Here is an 18,167-nt window from a genome sequence, read left to right on the forward strand (position 1 = left end):
CCTGCTATGTATCTTAAAAGAACTGTGGTCACCCACCCCCGCTGCTGAGCTCTGTGTGCTCTGTGTGTGTGTGTGTGTGTGTGTGTGTGTGTGAGAGAGAGAGAGAGAGAGAGAGAGAGAGAGAGAGAGAGAGAGAGAGAGAGAGAGGAGAGTTTGAAAACTGCAAAGCACTGTCAATATTTAGTAACACTGATAACACACTAATTCAGTTGGTATTTGAGATCTTCTGGGAGTTGTTCATTAAAGGCTATAGTTAGAATATGGGGTGATAAAGGGAATCACCCAAGATTCAGTTTTTAAGCAGGAGGAGGACACTGGGAAGGCAGGTTCATCTTCCCCAGGGTTGTTGCTGTGGTTAGCCCCTATTCTACCATACCCTGAAGTGTTCTCCATGAAACATGAGTCTCTAGGGACTTGTTTAAAATTTAGCTTATGTTTAAAAATCTTCTTATGCATCAAAAAAGTTTGAAAATTCTTGTTCAAAGAAGTTAGGTATATAGTTTATTTAGGACATATTAGAATCTTTTACATGCTAACCTTCATTGAAAAGATAAAAAAAAGAAGCAAGTTTACACATAAATAATATTCCATTTATAAATTAAAATCTTAAATTAGTATATAACATATGATCATTACATTGTGACATTTTCATACATATCCACGATTTTTATCATAGGACTTTTCCAGGATATATGTGGAGAATAATGTTCCAGGAAAAATACTGTTTTTTCAACTTTTTTTCCTCCTATGTTCAGATTACATGAAAGAGTCACACAATACACAGCTGATCCTTTTTCCTTCCTCGATCCTTTTTTTTTTTCTGAGTGTGTTTCACCTTCCATGGCCCTTCTAGCGATAGATGGTTGGGGTGAGACAAAGGTGTCATGGGCATGTCTGTGATGATGACAGGGCATTGAAAGTGTAGTTGTTAGTCCTTTAGTATTTATGACTTCTGTGGTATTAATGACCATCCACAGGGCCCCGTGCATGCCAGGTAAGTATTTCAATACTGAGCTGCATCCCCAGCCCCCAAATTTATCTCTTTTCTTTGGTTACTTGAGATTATCTGGTACTTTCTTTTTTAAAGCATCTAAAATGTCTCCATATTATTTTTAATGACTTTACTCCTTGATAATTCTATACATGTATGTAATGTGAGCTGCCCTACATGTATGTAATGTGGGTGCTGGGCATCGAACTTGGGTCCTCTAGAAGTGCAATGACCTTGTTTGCCCCCAAGCCATGTCTAGCCCACATATATCTAATGTATTGTGGTTGCTTTACCCCCATTGTTACCCTCTCTCATGCCCTTCTCACTTCCTTTTTCATCCCAATTCCCTCTGTCTGTATTCTTTTTGAGACCCAGAGGATCTCATTTATCTCAGGCTAGCTTCAATCTTGATTGGTAGCCAGAGCTCATCTTGAACTTCTGATCCTTCCTGCCTCTACCTGCTTAGTGTTGAGATTACAGGCGTGGACCACCATACTTGGCTTATGTGCTGGGATGCAAACCCAGAACTCCTTGCATGCTATTCACATACTCTACCAACTGAGCTACATCCCCAAGCCATAAAATGTCTTATTTAAGAAAATAAAATTTAGAATACCATTGACAAATAGTATTTCCTTTGCTACTTTAGCTTAATATTGAGGGCTAGAGAGACTGAGTTTCAATTAACCAAGTTGGGGCTTTTTTAGGTTTTTCAAGACAGGGTTTCTCTGTGTAGCTTTGGAGCCTATCCTGGCACTCGCTCTGGAGACCAGGCTGGCCTCGAACTCACAGAGATCCTCCTGCCTCTGCCTCCCGAGTGCTGGGATTAAAGGCATGCGCCACCAATGCCCCGAGAGGGAGCTTTTTTAATACTTTGGTTTAAAGAACATTGTAATAGCACATAATGTTGGCTTTCCTGCTCTTTAAAATAACCCCCTTTTCATTTAATGAGATGACATCTATTGCCCCTTTCTTTGCAAGCACCTTAAGTAGTTTACATATTTAATCTTTTTTACTTCTCTCTTTACTGGAAACATATTGTGCCTGAATTTTCTGAAGACTAGAAGGCATTGTATTGAAGATTAAGATGACCCAGCAGCCATACTAAATGAAGTGTTGATATTACAGTTTGTCTCTGGCCGGTCACAGCTAGAATATATAAAATGACACAATAACAAAAAACCGTGAGGGCTCTGGGACTTGTTTTGGGGGATTCCTGCTGGGATCCTTGGTCTGGGCTCCTGTAACCCAGCCTGTATCTCACTGCTGTGATTTCTGCTGGCGTCCTTAGTCTGGGCTCTTGTAACTGGCCTGCATCTGATCACTGTTACTTGCCCCTGCCTGATCTGGTTCAGAAGCTCCCTAGCCATAGCTGTGTCTAACTGGGCCCTTTGGGAAGGAATCAGCACCCCAAACCAAGGAGCTGTTCTAACCTGGGCCTCTCTTGAAGCACTGAGACAATCAACAGCCTTTGATTAGAACCTCTTTTTAAAGGAAATTGTTTTGTGTAGTCAAGTGAGATTTCAGAATGGCTTCGGACCTTTCTGAGAAGGTTCTCTTTGCTAGTTGTAAACTCTGGCTTCTTCTCACCTGGCTTTCTGGGTCTCAGGACTTGTGGTCAGTTTTAGAATGAATAACTTGTTGTAGCATGATTAACATGTTTTCTTGCTGTCCTCCAGTGAAGGAAACAGGGAGAGTCAACTCAGCCAGAGTGTCCTCTGCCTAGATACCTTAAGGGAGTGACCCTGTGACAGTCATCTAGCTCACCACAGATTCGAACAAACGTCTTCGTCTTTGTTCTCCACACGGTATAATTTTTTGTTTCTGGTCCTTGGCTGAAGGATGATTTGTGTTCACGCCTCAATCCCATTCCCAGGCAGCATGGAGAAGCCAGGCTGGAGGGCCACTCGTGTGGCCTTTCTGTCTTTGATGAAACATGACCGCCACCGTGCCGATGACCTGAGTTCCTTCCCTGGGACCCATATGGGGGAAGGAGACAATCAGCTCCCACAAGTTGTTCTCTGAACTCCATGAGCATGCTATGGCACACATACACCCAAGTGAATTTCTAAAATGTAATATTTTTAAAGAGGTGATCTTAAGGCCAGAGACCTCACAGATCTCCATACTCAAGATAAAATAGTAGTGGAGATGTTGGCACAGGGCCCTGTTGTGTAATCATACATTTCTACCACAGGTGTGACATCGGGGCATTTAAACTTTTCACCTTCTAGTCTCTCAGAATGTGAAAAATGGTAAGGATGATCCTTATAGAGCCAAAGAAAATAAAATCCCATTTATTCCCCCTGTAGACTTTTTTTCAGTCTACCCCAGGGCATCTCTAAAATTAATAACTGTGAGTTTGCTATATCTGGAAGGTTGTGGGTGATTTTTGTTGCTAGCAAAAATCTATTTGCACATCGCTCCTTTCATTTCCTAGGCATCTGCCATCTGCTTTTTAAGCGGCAGGGTTTCAGCTCACGACAGTTGAAACTAAGTGCTGTATTTAGCTATTCCTGATACAGCCTACTGGTAGGGAACCTGCATTAGCGCTGGGGTGGGCATGCTAGTTAGTGGAAGGCTAATAAGGTTTCTGTGATTTTTAGGTCTGGATATAGTCTCTGATTCAAGCCAAGAAAACTTTGAATGTGAAACGCTGTGGGCTGTCCCATTAAATGATTTTTCCAAGAAGACTTGTTGCTCTAGGTGAGAGGAAATGGCCTACTAAGTGAGCTAGGGCCTTTCATGGGATACCCCGATCACATTAAGGCCAATCTGGAACCCAGGAGCACTGTACCTATTCCTTAACTTTGGAATGCTTTTCCGTTATTTTGAACTCTTTTCCCAACCCTCACACAGTGTGTTTAACGAATCCAAAGCAGTCTGCTCATGTCCACCAGTCCCTCCTTTTCCCTTGGTGGCTTTGGTGAAGATGACTTTTTAGAGGCTTGGCAAACCCAGGTGGGAGTTCCAACTATGGCCTCCACCATTCTGAATGGGACCCTGTCCAAAGCACTCAGGTCCCTGCTGTACTGTTGACATACTGTCGGAATTGGTCCATTTGGGGTGATGTTTGTTCAGAATTTCTCAAACCTCAGGAACTCCTTTCATTTTGTTTTAAATTATGAGTGTGTATCTGTGCGAGGGTATATGCATATGAGAGTGGTGTCCATGGAGGCCAGAAGAGGAAGGCAGATACCCTGACACTGAAGTCACCAGGGGCCGTGAGCCATCTTCTGGGGGCACTAGGAACTAAATTCAGATCCTCTGCAAGAACATCAAGTGCTCTTACTGCAGAGCCATCTCTTCAGCCCCCAGGAACTTACTTTTAAATGGTAAACTTAGTATTTCTTCCTCTTGGCCAGAGAAAGCATTCTAACGACTCATTTTAGAAATACTTGTCTTGATTGCATCACATCTCCACAGTCCTTATAAATGATATCTTGACTATGAAGTGTTGAGTCATGTCTATCTTAGCTGTGAGCTCTGGTTAGCTTACGTCTAGACGGTTCCATTGCCTTTAGTTATTAAATGATTTATGTTGGCAGCTTGTTTATGTTATCGTCAGCTGATTTTCTGCATTTCTCTCATTGGCAACTTCCACATGTGTTCTGAACCTATCCAAGTTAAAAAAAAAAAATCAAAGTTAGTGTACATCTCCAGCTACTATAACTCACCCCTGGAGCAATTGGGGAGACCATTGCTGGCACAAACACATGTTGTGTCAAGCTCATATTCACAGTATATTTGAGGGGCCTAAAGCTGGAGTTCATGCTTTTTTTGAGGCAGGGTCCCACTGAATAGCCTTAGCTAGCCAGGCTGGCTTCAAACTCACAGAGATCTGCCTGCCTCTAAGAGTTTGTGCTTTCAGTCCTGGAAGTGCCGTGGCCATCTAAGGCCATGTTGCAGACGTCTTTACCCAGAGCTGTTGTCTCCTTTGGTAACATCTCATGGGGTCTCCCAGTGATTCTGGTCCCTCTGACATATGCTCAGAGCAGGAAGAGTTGGTGGTTCCAACCAACAGCTGAGCTAGTTTACCCTTCAGTTGGTTAAAATCTTCTCCTTGATAAAGCGCAGCTTTGCCTCAGCTCCTCATTTCTTCTTCCCTGATCTCTGAGCCCCTCGAGAGACAAAGAACACCCACTAACTCTCTTACCCTGTAGTTCACCCCTGAGGCCAGGTGAAAGTGAAGGACCCCACTTTAGAGCTCTGCTTCCCATTTGAGTGGACACCAGCCTGCCTTGCACCCACTTCTGGTGATCGCGTACATCCAGGTTCTCTTGGGGGAACCTCTGCTTGATGCGTTCCCTTTAAGCAGAGGTGCTGTTGTCTTTGTGTGTCTCCTCCCATACACGAATCATCGTTTCCCATGGCATTTCACACCCACAATCTCCATGTCATTGCATTCTACCTCTCCCCATCTCTTCTGTGTACGCACATGTTAGGACTTCTTCAGGTGTCTTCCTCTATTGTCCTCCACCATGTTTCTTTTGAGACAGGGTCTCTGACTGAACCTAGAGCTCACTGATTATGCTACACTGTTGCCTCCACCCCACCCCAGCATCCATCTGCCAGCACTGGACTTACAGACACATGTCTGGCTTTTATGTGAGTGTTGGGCATCAGAGCTCAAGTACTCATGCTTGAGTGGTAGGCACTTTGCCCACTGAGCTCACCTCTCCCACCCCCAGCCCACTTTCCTTCAAATCTTTGGCAAATCTCACCATTAGGGTTCTCCTTTTATTGGCTCCTCCTATCTCCAGTTCATGCCAACATGATCACATCTACCCAACAAAGCTTGTACCTTGTATTTGTGCTGTCAACGTTTGTGACCAGAGACGAGCCTTCCATTCATTACTGTTTAGTTCCGTGTCCTTACTTGGCTTCTTCTCCAGCTTGTCCTCTTGCACTCTGCCATCTGCAATCTTTGGTTTTAATTGGCTTCTGTCCAGACACCTGGAAGCATTTCTTACTTGCTCTGGGATAGCTAGATACCTGATTATCTTATTTGAGTAGTGGCTCTCATCAAGGGTGTACAGTCTTTGGCTGCCCTTACTAGAGCTTTTAGACATAAGTCACACTGCAGCTGACCTTGTCCAGTGCCTCATCTCATTACTACAAACATTCTGGTCCAGAGAGAGAATTCTGCACCTGCTCATGCTCTCCCTAGTGTCTGATCTGCCTCCAAGAGTTACTTACAATTTTTCCACTTACTCTTGGAGGTCAGTGTTTTGGCTGTTAGAGACAAAGCAAGCATTGAGATCATTCTGTTTGTGTCTGACATTCTTTTTGCCTGTATAATTCTAGATTAGCTAGCAGCTACCTGCAGTCCCCTGGCTAAGGCTCTGCATCAGTCTCCTCACCTGTGGGACTGTATCACTATAGCGCAGGGACTTTCAGTGTGCTTTGGCCTGATCACCCCATGTGGCTGTGAATCTAAATATTTCTGAATGTCATTCTTATGTCCGGTTCCTTTGAGTCTCCTGGAAGTAGGGGGTTTAGCTTGGTTGTGTGGCCAGCTCTGCCTAGGACTTTAGTATTTGGGCTTTGGGGGTAGTGTAGATCTGTAACATGGTTCCTAACATTCTCCTGTCATTGGTGTCATGGCTGAATTGACAGTGGCTGACAGAGAAACCAGCTTCTTTTCTGTTGTATTTCTTTATCAAGAAAAGTGGTATTAATTTGAATAGTTACTTAAATACCATACAATAGTACAGAAGGTACCAGGATAAGGCAGAAACTACAGAGAGTTTGGAAATGCCTTTAGAAAACTTTTATTTTGTTATTAATTCAATTTACTATTTTTTGTCTTGTTTGGTTATAGACGTTCATGTGTGAACTCTGTGTGTGCGTCTGTGTGTGTGATACAACCAGAGGTTGATGTTGGTGTGTTACTCTCCACCTTGTTTTTTGTGGCAGAGTGTCTCATCAACCCGTACCTCACTAGTTGGCTAGATTAACAGGCAGTAAGCCTTAGAGAGCCTCTGTCCCTTCTTCCATGTTGAGATGACCGGTACCTGGCTCTTACCTGGCTGCTGGGAATCAAACTCAGGCACTGTGTTTGTGTGGCACTCATTTTGTCAACTGAGCCACCCGTCTGGCCTCAGAAGGTATTTTAGAGCAACGTTATTGTAGAGAAGAGCTGTGTCTCGTCCTCCATTGTTTAGTGATGTTCAGTGAGCCTATAAACATTAGGCTGGGCAAATCAACTTTGAACAAAATAATCACCCTCCTGTAGTATCATGGGACAACGTAAACATCAAGGAGGGTTTCTGCTTTGTGCAAGCCTCTGCTCCTCAGGTCAACACCATACAGGTGCCCAGAGAGGCTTTGTAGTCAGCTCTACTCACCCAAATTGGAGAAGGTCAGGAGATAACTTCAGGAAAGCCTCTCAGAGGCCAGTGTTGATCAAAAGCTATATGTTGGTTTGGGAACAGTTGTGCTATTTAGACTCATATTGACTGGCATTAATTAAGTAAAAATAAAAATGATGAGAACTCACAGACTTAAAAGGGCCGTTGGAAGGGTTAGAAGTGATAGCAGAGTGTGAGGGGTGACAGAAAGCTGAAGGCTGCACTGTGCTAGCACCTGACCTAGCAGGGCCTTCATGCCTCGTGGTTGCAAGGGTACAGAAGGCACAACTACATTTTAGCAAGAAGATTGTGTGTCTGTGTGTGTGTGTGTGTGTGTGTGTGTGTGTGTGTGTGTGTGTGTGTGTGTGTGTGTGTGTGTTCATGTGTTTTGAGACAGGGATTTTGTAGCTCAGAACGACCTCAGCCCCTGACCTCCTGCCTCCATCTTCTAAGTTCTGGGGTTATAGGCACACGTGTGACCATGCCTGGCACTTCACAATATTTACTTTTCAAAGATCAAAAGTTGGGACTGGAGAGATGACTCAGAGGTTAAGAACACTGGCTGCTCTTCCAGAGGTCCTGAGTTCAATTCCCAGCAACCACATGGTGGCTCACAACCCTCTGGTGCCCTCTTCTGGCCTGCAGGCATACATGCAGTTAGAACACTGTATACAATCTTTAAAAAAAAAAAAAGTCAAAAGGGAGAAGAAATGCCTCACCTCTGGAAAGTCAGCTTAACGGGGAAGCGACTGCAGCTGCTAACGAGGCCTCCTCTGCTGTGTCTGGTCTTTAGGCAGCTCTTACAAAGATCTGACATGACCCTGCAGGCCCTCACAGCTGTCACTGAGCCCAGCTGGAAGCCAGTCAGACAGCTAGAAGGGCCATTCTGGTCACATTAACCTTTCAGATGTGCAGCACAAAAGACCTACTTTTCTGTATCAAACGATGTTGTCCAAAAAAGTGAAAAGGCAACTAACATGGTTGAAAGGATACTGTCCATTCTAGACCATGGTGGCTGAATCCAGAATATTTAAAGAATTTTTCAACTTAACAAGAGAAGAGACAACCCACTTAAAACGAGCAGATTTGTATGGGCCTTTGTGTATGCCCAGAGAGGACATAGATATGGCCATGCTTGGGGTGGTGGTGTGTGCCTGTCACTCACAGCCCTAAGAACACTGAGGCAGTGGGTAATTGAAAGGACAACAATACGCAGGGACAAGTTGAATATCCTTGGTTATTAAGTAAATGCCTATCTTAACCATGGTGGGGCCACACCCTACCACCAGGGATGGTTATAAACCACCCCACCCCACCACCCCACACACAAAGGGAAAATAAGTATTGGCACACGTGTAGAGAAAGGTGCTCTGATACCTGTGTAGTTCCTCAGAAACTAAAACATTGACTGGCTGGAGAGATGGCTCAGCAGTTCAGAGCACTTGTCCTATAGTTATGAGGACCAGTGTTTGAATCCCAGAACCTATGTAATAAGCTTCCCCACAAAAATGCCTGTAATTCCAGCTCCATGGAAGGCTGAAACAGGAGGTTTGCTGGGACTTGCTGGCTTCCAGGTTTACCAAGAGGCCTCCACACACATGTGCACACATACAGACACCTATAACTAACATGTAAATAAGTCTTTTAAAGTTAAAATCAAATTGCTGTCTGTCCAACTAAGTCCATTCCCAAGTATTTACCCTAAAACAACAACAACAGCAAAAAACTAGAAATGGCCGCTCTCAGAAACATACATGCGCACACATTTCAAACAGCACAAATCACAGCAGACTAAATGCAGAAGCAACCCAGTGTCATCGGTAGACAAGTGAATAAAATGTGGGAGTTGGGTAAAAATGTGCAGTGGAATATCATTTATCCATAAAAAAATAATGTCTTCTGTTGCAGTGAGTTTAATGGCCCGGCTAGGTCCTGCTGCCCTTCTCGGCCCCAAATAAACACATGGACACTTTATTAGCTGTAAAACTGTTGGCTGGTGTCTTGGGCTTCTTATTGGCTAGCTCTGTCTTAATTATTAGCTCATTTCTATTAATTAAGTATTCCCATGTGGTCTTGGCTTCCTTCGCATCCTCTCTTCCTGGGCTCTACTCCATCTGCCTACGTTTCCCAGAATTCTCCTTGTCTCACCGTCCCACCAGGGAGACATTGGCTGAACAGTGTTTTATTCATTAACCAATAAGAGAAACATATACAAAAGGACATCCCCTGTCATCTCCTCTTTTTTGTCTAAATAAAAAGAAAGGTCTTAACTTTAATATAGTCAAATTATATATAACAAAACAGTTATTAAGCAAGAACTATAATTATAATATTTAGTCCATTAACATTTAGCAAGATTTAAAGAAGCTATTCTATCATTTATTCTATCTTTGTGAGTCTAAAGCTTTACATGTATTATAACTAAGGAAGACCATAACCACAACTATCTGTCTTCAACTCCATCAAAGACCACAGAAGGATAATCTATAAACTCTAGAATTGACAGAGATAGGATAGTGATATCTTTCTTTCCTTCTTTCTTCCTTCCTTTCTTTTGTGGTATCTTTCTTGGACAGGCTTTATTTGTGCAAGAAAGATATCACCACATCTTCTTCCATGCTACAGTGTGGATGATGCAGGCTGGGACTAGAACCCAGAGCCCTGTGCATGCAGCATGGGTGAACTTCAATACTTCACATAGGTCACAGGAGCCAGATGGAGCATATCTTAGTGTGTGCTTCATTCTGTGGAATACCCAGAGTAGTTAAGTATAGGGAAGGAATAGAGAACGGTCCCAGAGAGTGAGTGTGTATGTAGGTAATTAGTGGATACAGGGCTTCCTGCTGAGGTGTCAGAAGCATTTTGTAACCTTAGGTAGAGTCTACACACAGGATGAATGGATCAAGTAGCACAGAATTGTTTAGTTTAAAATTGTCCATTTGGCCGGACATGGCTCACACCTCTAATCCCAGCATTCTGAGGCAGGAGAGTCTCTGAGTTTAGACCAACCTGTTCTACATAGCAAGTTCTAGGCCAGTCAGAGCTACATAGTGAGACCCAGTGACCTACCCCCTCACGAGGACACACCTCCCAATCCTTCCAAAATAGTTCATCAGCTAGGGACTAAGCATACAGATATATTAGCCTGTGGGGGTCATTCTCATTCAAACCACCACAAAAACAAAGCACAAAAAAAAAAAAGGGTTGACTTGAGGAGATGGACAATAAGTGCATGAGGATCGGAGTTCAGATCCCGGCACACACAGTCCTGTGACCCTAGCACTGGGGTGGAGTGGGGAGGGCAGCAGGTTCACTGAGCTTGCTGACTGCCTGTGGATCTCAGGGTCAGTGAGAGACTTGTGTCAAGGAACTATAGTGGAGAACAGAGCACCCAGTGCTTTCCTCTAGATTCCCTGCTTATTTGTGGCCATATGCACCGGTACACACAAGTGCTTACAACACACACAAATTGTCAATTTTATACAAGTAAGGGAAAAAAGAATGGCTGGATGTTGTTAGGTGTGACACTTCAGAGTGTGCTGAAAGCCGGTGTGAGGAAGGCTTTTAAGCTAGGGGATAGCTTAAAAGCCAACATGGGAGGACACTGGGATAGAGAGGAGAATGTTGAGAATGAAGCCAGCCTGGGCTATGTAAGTTAGACTGTGTGTCAGAGAATAGGAGATGGGAAGCAACCCACTTGAGCAGTTATAAAGAGTCTGCATTGGGAGGTCTGGGCTTACTGAAGACTGGCATGGATGGAGGGAGCCAGCAAATAGCTGTTTTGCTGAGGCCACTGAACTCAGTAATGCAGGCAGGATGAAGTCTTGTGATAGACAACTCAGGTGGCACATGTCCATGGGAGAACTAAACCAGGGAAGACAGAGAACTTGGTGGCTCCATAGAAAACAGTGCTAAGCACATTGAAGCAGAGTTTGATGGCCTGGCCTCAGGAAGCCATAGGAACTGCAGCTACCCCTGCCGTGTGTGGGGCAGTGCTCAGTGGCTGGCTTCACTTGCTCATAGGGAACCTATAAAGTAAGACAAGTTGTTGGTTGGTTGTTTGTTTTTCTCCTGGTATGCAGATGAGTGGAATAGTTCCTGGGGGGGGGGGGGACTATCCCCGACAGGCTTGATAACAGAGCCATGTTAGTTTATGATGCAGAGATTAATAGAAGGGATATTTTTGAATCCCACTTGTTCAGTCCTCAGCTTAAGAGGGGGTGGGGGAGGAGCTGTAGAGACATTTCTCCTTGGGTGACCAAGATTGTGAGTCTTCTGAAGTGGGAATGTCCGGTCAGCAGATAGACAGACCTATGGACAGGAGCTCGCAGTGGGAGGTCAGACTATAACCTCCGTGCTCCCCCCTCCCTCCCCACTTGGTGAGGCCCCTAGCTCATGCCTTCTGAGAGGCATCTGGGCTCAGATAGTCATACATCTTGCAAGACCAGCCCAGCCGTAGGGTTGCTTGTCCCTAGCTCGGCCCGCCGCAGGTGTGGGGGACACGGGATCAGGCTTTTCATCTTCCGGCTTAGCCCAGGTGTTCAAGAAATTCACAATTCAGTCTTTTTCCTAGGCTCTGGGAAAAGAAACGCCGACAAGCAGATGTTTTCTTCTTTGGTTTTGAAAGGTTTTCATGTCATGTAACTTGGTTTCATTTGGGCCATGAAGTGTTCCCTGAAGGGCTGTGATAAAACACCCTGTTCCAGCTTCCGTGATGGAGAGTAAGATGATAGAGCCTCTGCATGGCCCCAGTCCCCAGTCCCCAGTCCCCTTGCAGTCCCTGGGATCCAGTATAGCACCGACTGGGACAGTTTCAAAAGCCTTGTCACACAACAGAAATCCCAAGCCTCCCTGCAACCACCTTCACCCTGTCAGGCCTTGCTCTGGCCCTGCCTTCTCAGGCTTGGAACCTTTGTCTGAGGCATTCCTCCTGGGAGCTTGTTTGTCCCCCACTGACTGTCCATCCTCAGGAGTTAAGGCTGCACGCTGTGTGTGGGGTTGTGCCCCTTACAGATCAGGTAGCCCATAGAGCACACAGAGAGGTTAAGAACTGACCAGAAACCACACGGCCTCAGATGTACAGATGAGGCTAAGGAAGCCTTGCTGAGCCCTGTTTCCTATCTCTCCCGGTCCAGGTGGAAGTGAAACCCTATGTGCTGGATGATCAGATGTGTGACGAGTGCCAGGGCACGCGCTGCGGGGGGAAGTTTGCCCCATTCTTCTGTGCCAACGTCACCTGTCTGCAGTACTACTGTGAATACTGCTGGGCCAGCATCCACTCCCGAGCCGGCCGCGAGTTCCACAAACCGCTGGTGAAGGAGGGAGGCGACCGCCCTCGGCACGTCCCGTTCCGCTGGAGCTGAGCCCCTGGCCGACCCAGCTACAAGTACTGGAATAGATCACAAGGAGGAAGAGAGGGCACTGCCTCAGGGCTCACGGTGTTCTGGAAATCTGTGCATTCGTTCTCGATTTTTAAAGAAGAAATGGGTCTTTTTATTATTATTATTATTATCATTTACAGTCATGTTACTGAACTCAGCGTCCAGTATAACGCAGAATCGCAGTGTGTGACGGTACCCATTTGCACTTTGACTCACAACCTGTCTGCTTGGTACCTTGATTTCTTACACCTGATCTGTCACCTCCACAGTACGTAGACTGCCATTCTCATCAGCGGCCGTCAGGTTGACGTCTGTGACTTTGTTTGATGTTGTGTTGTTGTCGATCTGATTGGTTTGGAACTGGAGCATGCACTTGTTTTCAGAAACGTAGACAGTCGCCCCTAGGACAAGACTTACCAAAGGTCACCCATGTAAGTAGAGGCCGATGTAGCAAACACTTTACAATCAGCAATCAGTAGTGGGGGGTCTCGTAGAGTAAGGCTAGCCCGTCATGAAAATAAGCCTGTAGTTGCTCCGTACTTGGACATGTACGGATACCTCACAAGCTGGATCTTTACTTTTCCTTCATGTTTGACTTTTGTTTTGCCGAGGATTTGGGTTAGATCTTTTAGTGTTATGTAAATTTATGCTGCAATAGCTTTTGCTGCTATTAAAAAGGTATTGTTGATACCATAATACTCTATTCAGGCTAAGGTATCAATTAAAAACAAAAACAAGAACCCAACAACACACTTTTGTGCGTTAGGGATAGAGCCAGCTGCCGGGGGGAGATGGGAAGAGACCCGAGAGAGCCAGCGGAGGCCGCCGCTCCTGACTGCATGCTCACTTAATGCCCTTGCTGCATGCAATAAATTTTATATCCAATGTCTAGTATAAAACCTGCCCACAATGCACAAATTAAGAATCTATATAAGCTATAAAATACTCATTTTTTAAAAGATTTTTTTTTCATTCAAAGAATTGGTAACCGGTGGGAGGAAGGCATGCCTCAGTGGGTGGAATGCTTGTGGACAGGAAGCGCCCGTAACAGGACGACCATTAGTACAACCAATAGAAAACCTAGGCGTAGGATCCTCTTACAGCAAATCTGTGGATGGTAGATGAAGTACTTGCGGTGCTCTGTTATATATTGTGCAATTTATTTTATATAGTAAAGTGATTATGTCTAACTGTGATCAAATGTAACTGTTAAAAGCCTCTGTGTCAGACATTAATGAACTTGACCATTCATAACTGGTATATTATTAAGTAACACATGAGCTCTGAGTTCTGACCTCCTAGTGTTCACACCACTCTACATAGCTTCAGACCTTGTCCAGAAAGCCAAAGAGCTCATCTTAGCTTACAACACTAAGAATACACACAGTCTCTAGAAAGAAGTTGTCAAGTTGACACGGAGGCACATCTTTAAGAAAGCCACGTGAGGGTGATGCTAAAGACGTCTGTACCAAGGAGATGGCCTGGGCAGACGCAGCCTTGTGTGTGACACTAACTGCTAGTTCCCTGGATTCACCTGTAAAGCTTGAATAGAACGAAGCCCTGCCCATGCTACCGTGGACACTCTTTTAGCATTCACTCCTGGGCTGTGGAGAGTAATAGAAACACGCACGGTGATTGCAAGACTGTAAAGCTTTTTAAACCCTTCTTCCTTTGTTTTGAATTCTGGGGACAATCTGACTGGATGTGACACTGCAGAGTAGATTTAAGTCACTGTGTTTCGTGCTGTGATTTCCTCGTACTGTCTTGAAGTCAGTGTTGCTTGGTTTTTATTGTAGTTTGTTCTTTTTGTCTCTCCAGTGTTTAGTTGTGAATACTGGCTCTCCAGCTTCAGTTTGTTTTCAAAAAGGAGAAACAAAATAGTTTTTTACTGAATTAAAAGATGCCTATTAGAACCCTCCCCCTTTGGGGTTTTCTCTGGGCCTTTTGGTAATAATTGTTTTTCTGCAGCCCAGATGTGGTTTGGTTTTGTTTTGTTTTCTTTTTTTTCTATGTTTGTGTTTTATTTTTTTTTCATCTCTATGGGAAATTTTGTTATGCACTACTACTTTTTATATTCTAGAACGTTTTCAGAAGTTGGCTGATGATTTTCGTTTATTTGTTTTTAAGGAAAAGCGCGCTTTCTGACTGACCTGATCTTTTGCAATACCTCAATTTTGAAATATAGGAAAGAAAATGATATTTTCTAAGTAAGTTTATTCAGAAAATATATATTAATTTAATTCTGCAAGAAAATGATTTAACAGATGGGTAACTTTATTTTTTTCATGCTTATTTGTGTTTTTTGAAAATGAAGAAGTTAGAGCTTTATAACTATACTATTAAAGATCATATCTAACCTACAGAAATCTACCTAATTATGTGAGAGATGCAGATGTTTGGAAGACGCACCCCTCTTTCATGTACTAAAATAACCCTGAGCTCTAGAGGAGCTGGAAGACTGCGGCGTAAACTAAGGCGGAGGCCGCAGTGTCGCGGAGACCAGGTTGTAAGAGAGACTCCATTTGGTGCTGAGAGCTGTGACTAGGTGACGGAAACTACTTTCCCTTAATTTGTATATTTATAATCAAGTGTTGATTGTGCGACTGACCAGGATTGTGAAAGAGCTCTTCTGTTTGTATTTTTTTAAAGAGAACTTTTTTAGTTTATTAAATTATAACATGTTCCCTTTTGTTTTTGTAAATAAATGTGCCCCCCCCCAAGTTCTTAATGTTATATTAAAAGAGAGGGTCCTTCAAGAAAATTATTTTTTAAATCACAGAGGTGTTCTGCCCTGCAACTTGACTGGGAAGCCCCTGGTAACACAGGTCCTGCCGTGGCCTTCCTTGATGGGACACTTGAACTAAGTGGAGTTTTGAAGGCTGTAACTAACCTCGACTCTTTGTTGTTACGTGCAATACTGTTTGTACTGTTTGTATAAAAAATAGAAAAAAAGAAAAGAAAAAAGGCATAAATCTTTATTGCAGATTTATTTTCATTGCAGACTTTAGACATTGTGACTCACGGAACTCATTTTCTACTGTCAATATGTACCTTTTCCTCATGCTGGTATTTTTTCAATAGTAACGTAGCCTTTGTACTGAGACAAATTTTCATTGTTATTTTTAGAAAGATTTTTTGCTAAGAAAAAAATTAAACATATTTACATATTTTTCATTTTATTTCGTATTTTCTTTAAGGAGTGCTTTCTCAATCACTACTGGAGTTGTTTCTGGGAGGGACTTTCATATCTGGTCAACGTCATAATATTATTTTGTATTTTTACTTGGAATAAATTAATTTTATGATGCTAATTCTTTAAAAGTTTATTTTTTTCATTTTCAGTTATTTTTGAAGCTAAAACCTTTGTAATATTGTTACTAAAGTGTCTAGTTTTTTGAAATGCAAAGCTTTATGTATTAATGCTGATGTGGTTTACAATAGTGGCAACGATGGGAACGGTTGGTTCTGTAAAGTGACTGGGACTGTAACGGCAATTGGGTAATAAATGACAGAGTGAGCAGAACGTGCGGGATCTCGACAAGCCTTTTCCTTTATTCCAGTGGTTTAGTGTGAGACTAGGGATGTCACAGTACAGGTCTCTAAGGATGTCACAGTGAGTTTATACAACACCAGATGCAGCAAAATCTGTGGCCTGACGATCAAGTCACCCCTCCTGAAATAGCATTGAGGTGAAGCCATGCTCTGCCAGCAGTGTCCAGTGCTTTCCCTAAATCTCCTCATTATGTTCTCTCTCTCTCTCCCTCCCTCCCTCCCTCTCTCTCTCTCTCTCTCTCTCTCTCTCTCTCTCTCTCTCTGTGTGTGTGTGTGTGTGTGTGTGTGTGTGTGTCCCCACCACCAACTGCTGTCCATGTGTGAGCTGGTGCCTTTCCCTCCCCAATCTTTTACTGGCATGCACAGTGGTGATGTGTGTGAGAAGACACCACCTTGTATGTTGCATGACTTGAGTGCCTCACCTGACGTGTCCCTGGAAGGGCTGACGGCAGGCCCTGACGAGGCACACTAGATGTCACCACTGTTGATGTGTGAGCTGAATCTTCCTCCCCGTCTGTTCTCCGCTATGGTGCCCCTTGTTCGCCTCTTCTCATGGTGACGCTGGGCCACCCTGTGCATGATCCATCTGCCTTCAGGCTGCTGCTCCTCCAGCCCCCCCTTCCCACCTCTAGTTCCACCCTCAGCCCCTGGAGTGCACTGTGAAATCAGCTGTTGCTTCTGCAGTTACTGCAGAGAAGGCTCACAGTTGCAGAGCTGGTGTTGTGTAAACAGAACATCCAGGGACTCTCTAGATAGATGGTGCATTTCTGCTAGTTGTTGGTGGCCTCTTCTAGTTCTGTTGAAGTGGAGAGGAGGTTATTCAAGAACTGGGGTAAGCATGTGTCCAGAGTTGGCTCTTGGGTTCGATCTATGTATTCAGTTTTGTAAATAATATATAGATTAGATCAAGTTGTGATGTAAAATTTTAACTCAAATTGGGTCCTATTGGTTGGAATTTTACATTAACTACAAATAAATGATTAGGAACAGAAGAAATTGGGAAAATTCTTGTTTAAGTGGTATAAAGATTATGCTTAGATTTCTGCCTATATCTTGTGTTTTATAGCTTGTTAGTGAGGCATGGGCTAACGCAGTGTACTGCATTTATGCAATTAGCAAATAACTGCTAGTTTTCATTTTATCTATTATATTAGCAACAAAGTGGCATTTAACTGGGTAAAGCTCCTACCTAAATATTTGAGTATTGTGACATCTCAGTTTGCAAGGTTTGAATGAAAGGTTAGTCACAGATTAGTGAAAAAAAAGTGTCTTTTTGTTAAAACTGGCTTATTTGTACGGATCACTCCTCTCTCGCTAGTTGTATGCTGTGTTTGCAATCATTTATTTTTTTCTTTTATAACCAAACTTGTCAAACTCAGCTGCCATAGTGTCCCATCCCCACCACAGAGTGTTTTATAATTGATGCTGTTGACTTACTACCCCAGATTGGGCCAAGAAGTGGATCATGAGTCTAGGATGTTGATTTTGTATGATTTTAGTAGTTCACTGGGACCAGTAGAGAGCTTGGGTGCTAGCACAGGGGTGCACCTGCTCCTTCCTGGACATAGTGCTGTCGGGGTATAAAATATTAGGTATTTGTATTTTTGCTGTCAAAATGATGGACATGACTTTTAGAGTGTTCACAGCTAAGATCTCTGTATTTGTTTTTCAACTAACAACTAATTTTAACTGTACTGTATCTTTTCCTACCTGTTCTCTTGGATTGTTTTTGCTGGTAACCCTTCCTCTGCCCTGGGGCTTGGATTAATACTGCTTGTACGGATTCGCTACTGTGACTGAACGTGGAGCTCACGCAGCTATGGCTTAAACTGCTTAAACTTTGTAGTTTGGACTTTTTTTCTGTAATAACAACTTATTAAATCTAGTTGT

At 43.6% G+C, this 18,167-nt stretch overlaps 1 protein-coding gene across 10 annotated transcripts in view; it reads left to right on the forward strand.

Moving 5' to 3' along the window:
* Cpeb3 (cytoplasmic polyadenylation element binding protein 3) overlaps positions 1 to 18,167 on the forward strand; it is a 191,394-nt gene that overhangs the window by 159,565 nt on the left and 13,662 nt on the right. For 8 of the 10 annotated variants that reach the window (XM_035441870.1, XM_035441867.1, XM_035441865.1 and 5 more), the window contains one exon: positions 12,480 to 16,248. The exons of 1 other annotated variant lie outside the window; for it this stretch is intronic. In XM_035441870.1, the coding sequence (XP_035297761.1) occupies positions 12,480 to 12,707 (228 nt within the window). In that variant the 3' untranslated portion in view covers positions 12,708 to 16,248. Of the gene's footprint in view, positions 1 to 12,479; positions 16,249 to 18,167 lie in introns of those variants that run through there. One more of the 10 variants, XR_004768993.1, reaches the window with a different exon arrangement.

This window comes from Cricetulus griseus, chromosome 3 (assembly GCF_003668045.3).
Source record: "Cricetulus griseus strain 17A/GY chromosome 3, alternate assembly CriGri-PICRH-1.0, whole genome shotgun sequence".
Classification (NCBI taxonomy): domain Eukaryota; kingdom Metazoa; phylum Chordata; class Mammalia; order Rodentia; family Cricetidae; genus Cricetulus; species Cricetulus griseus.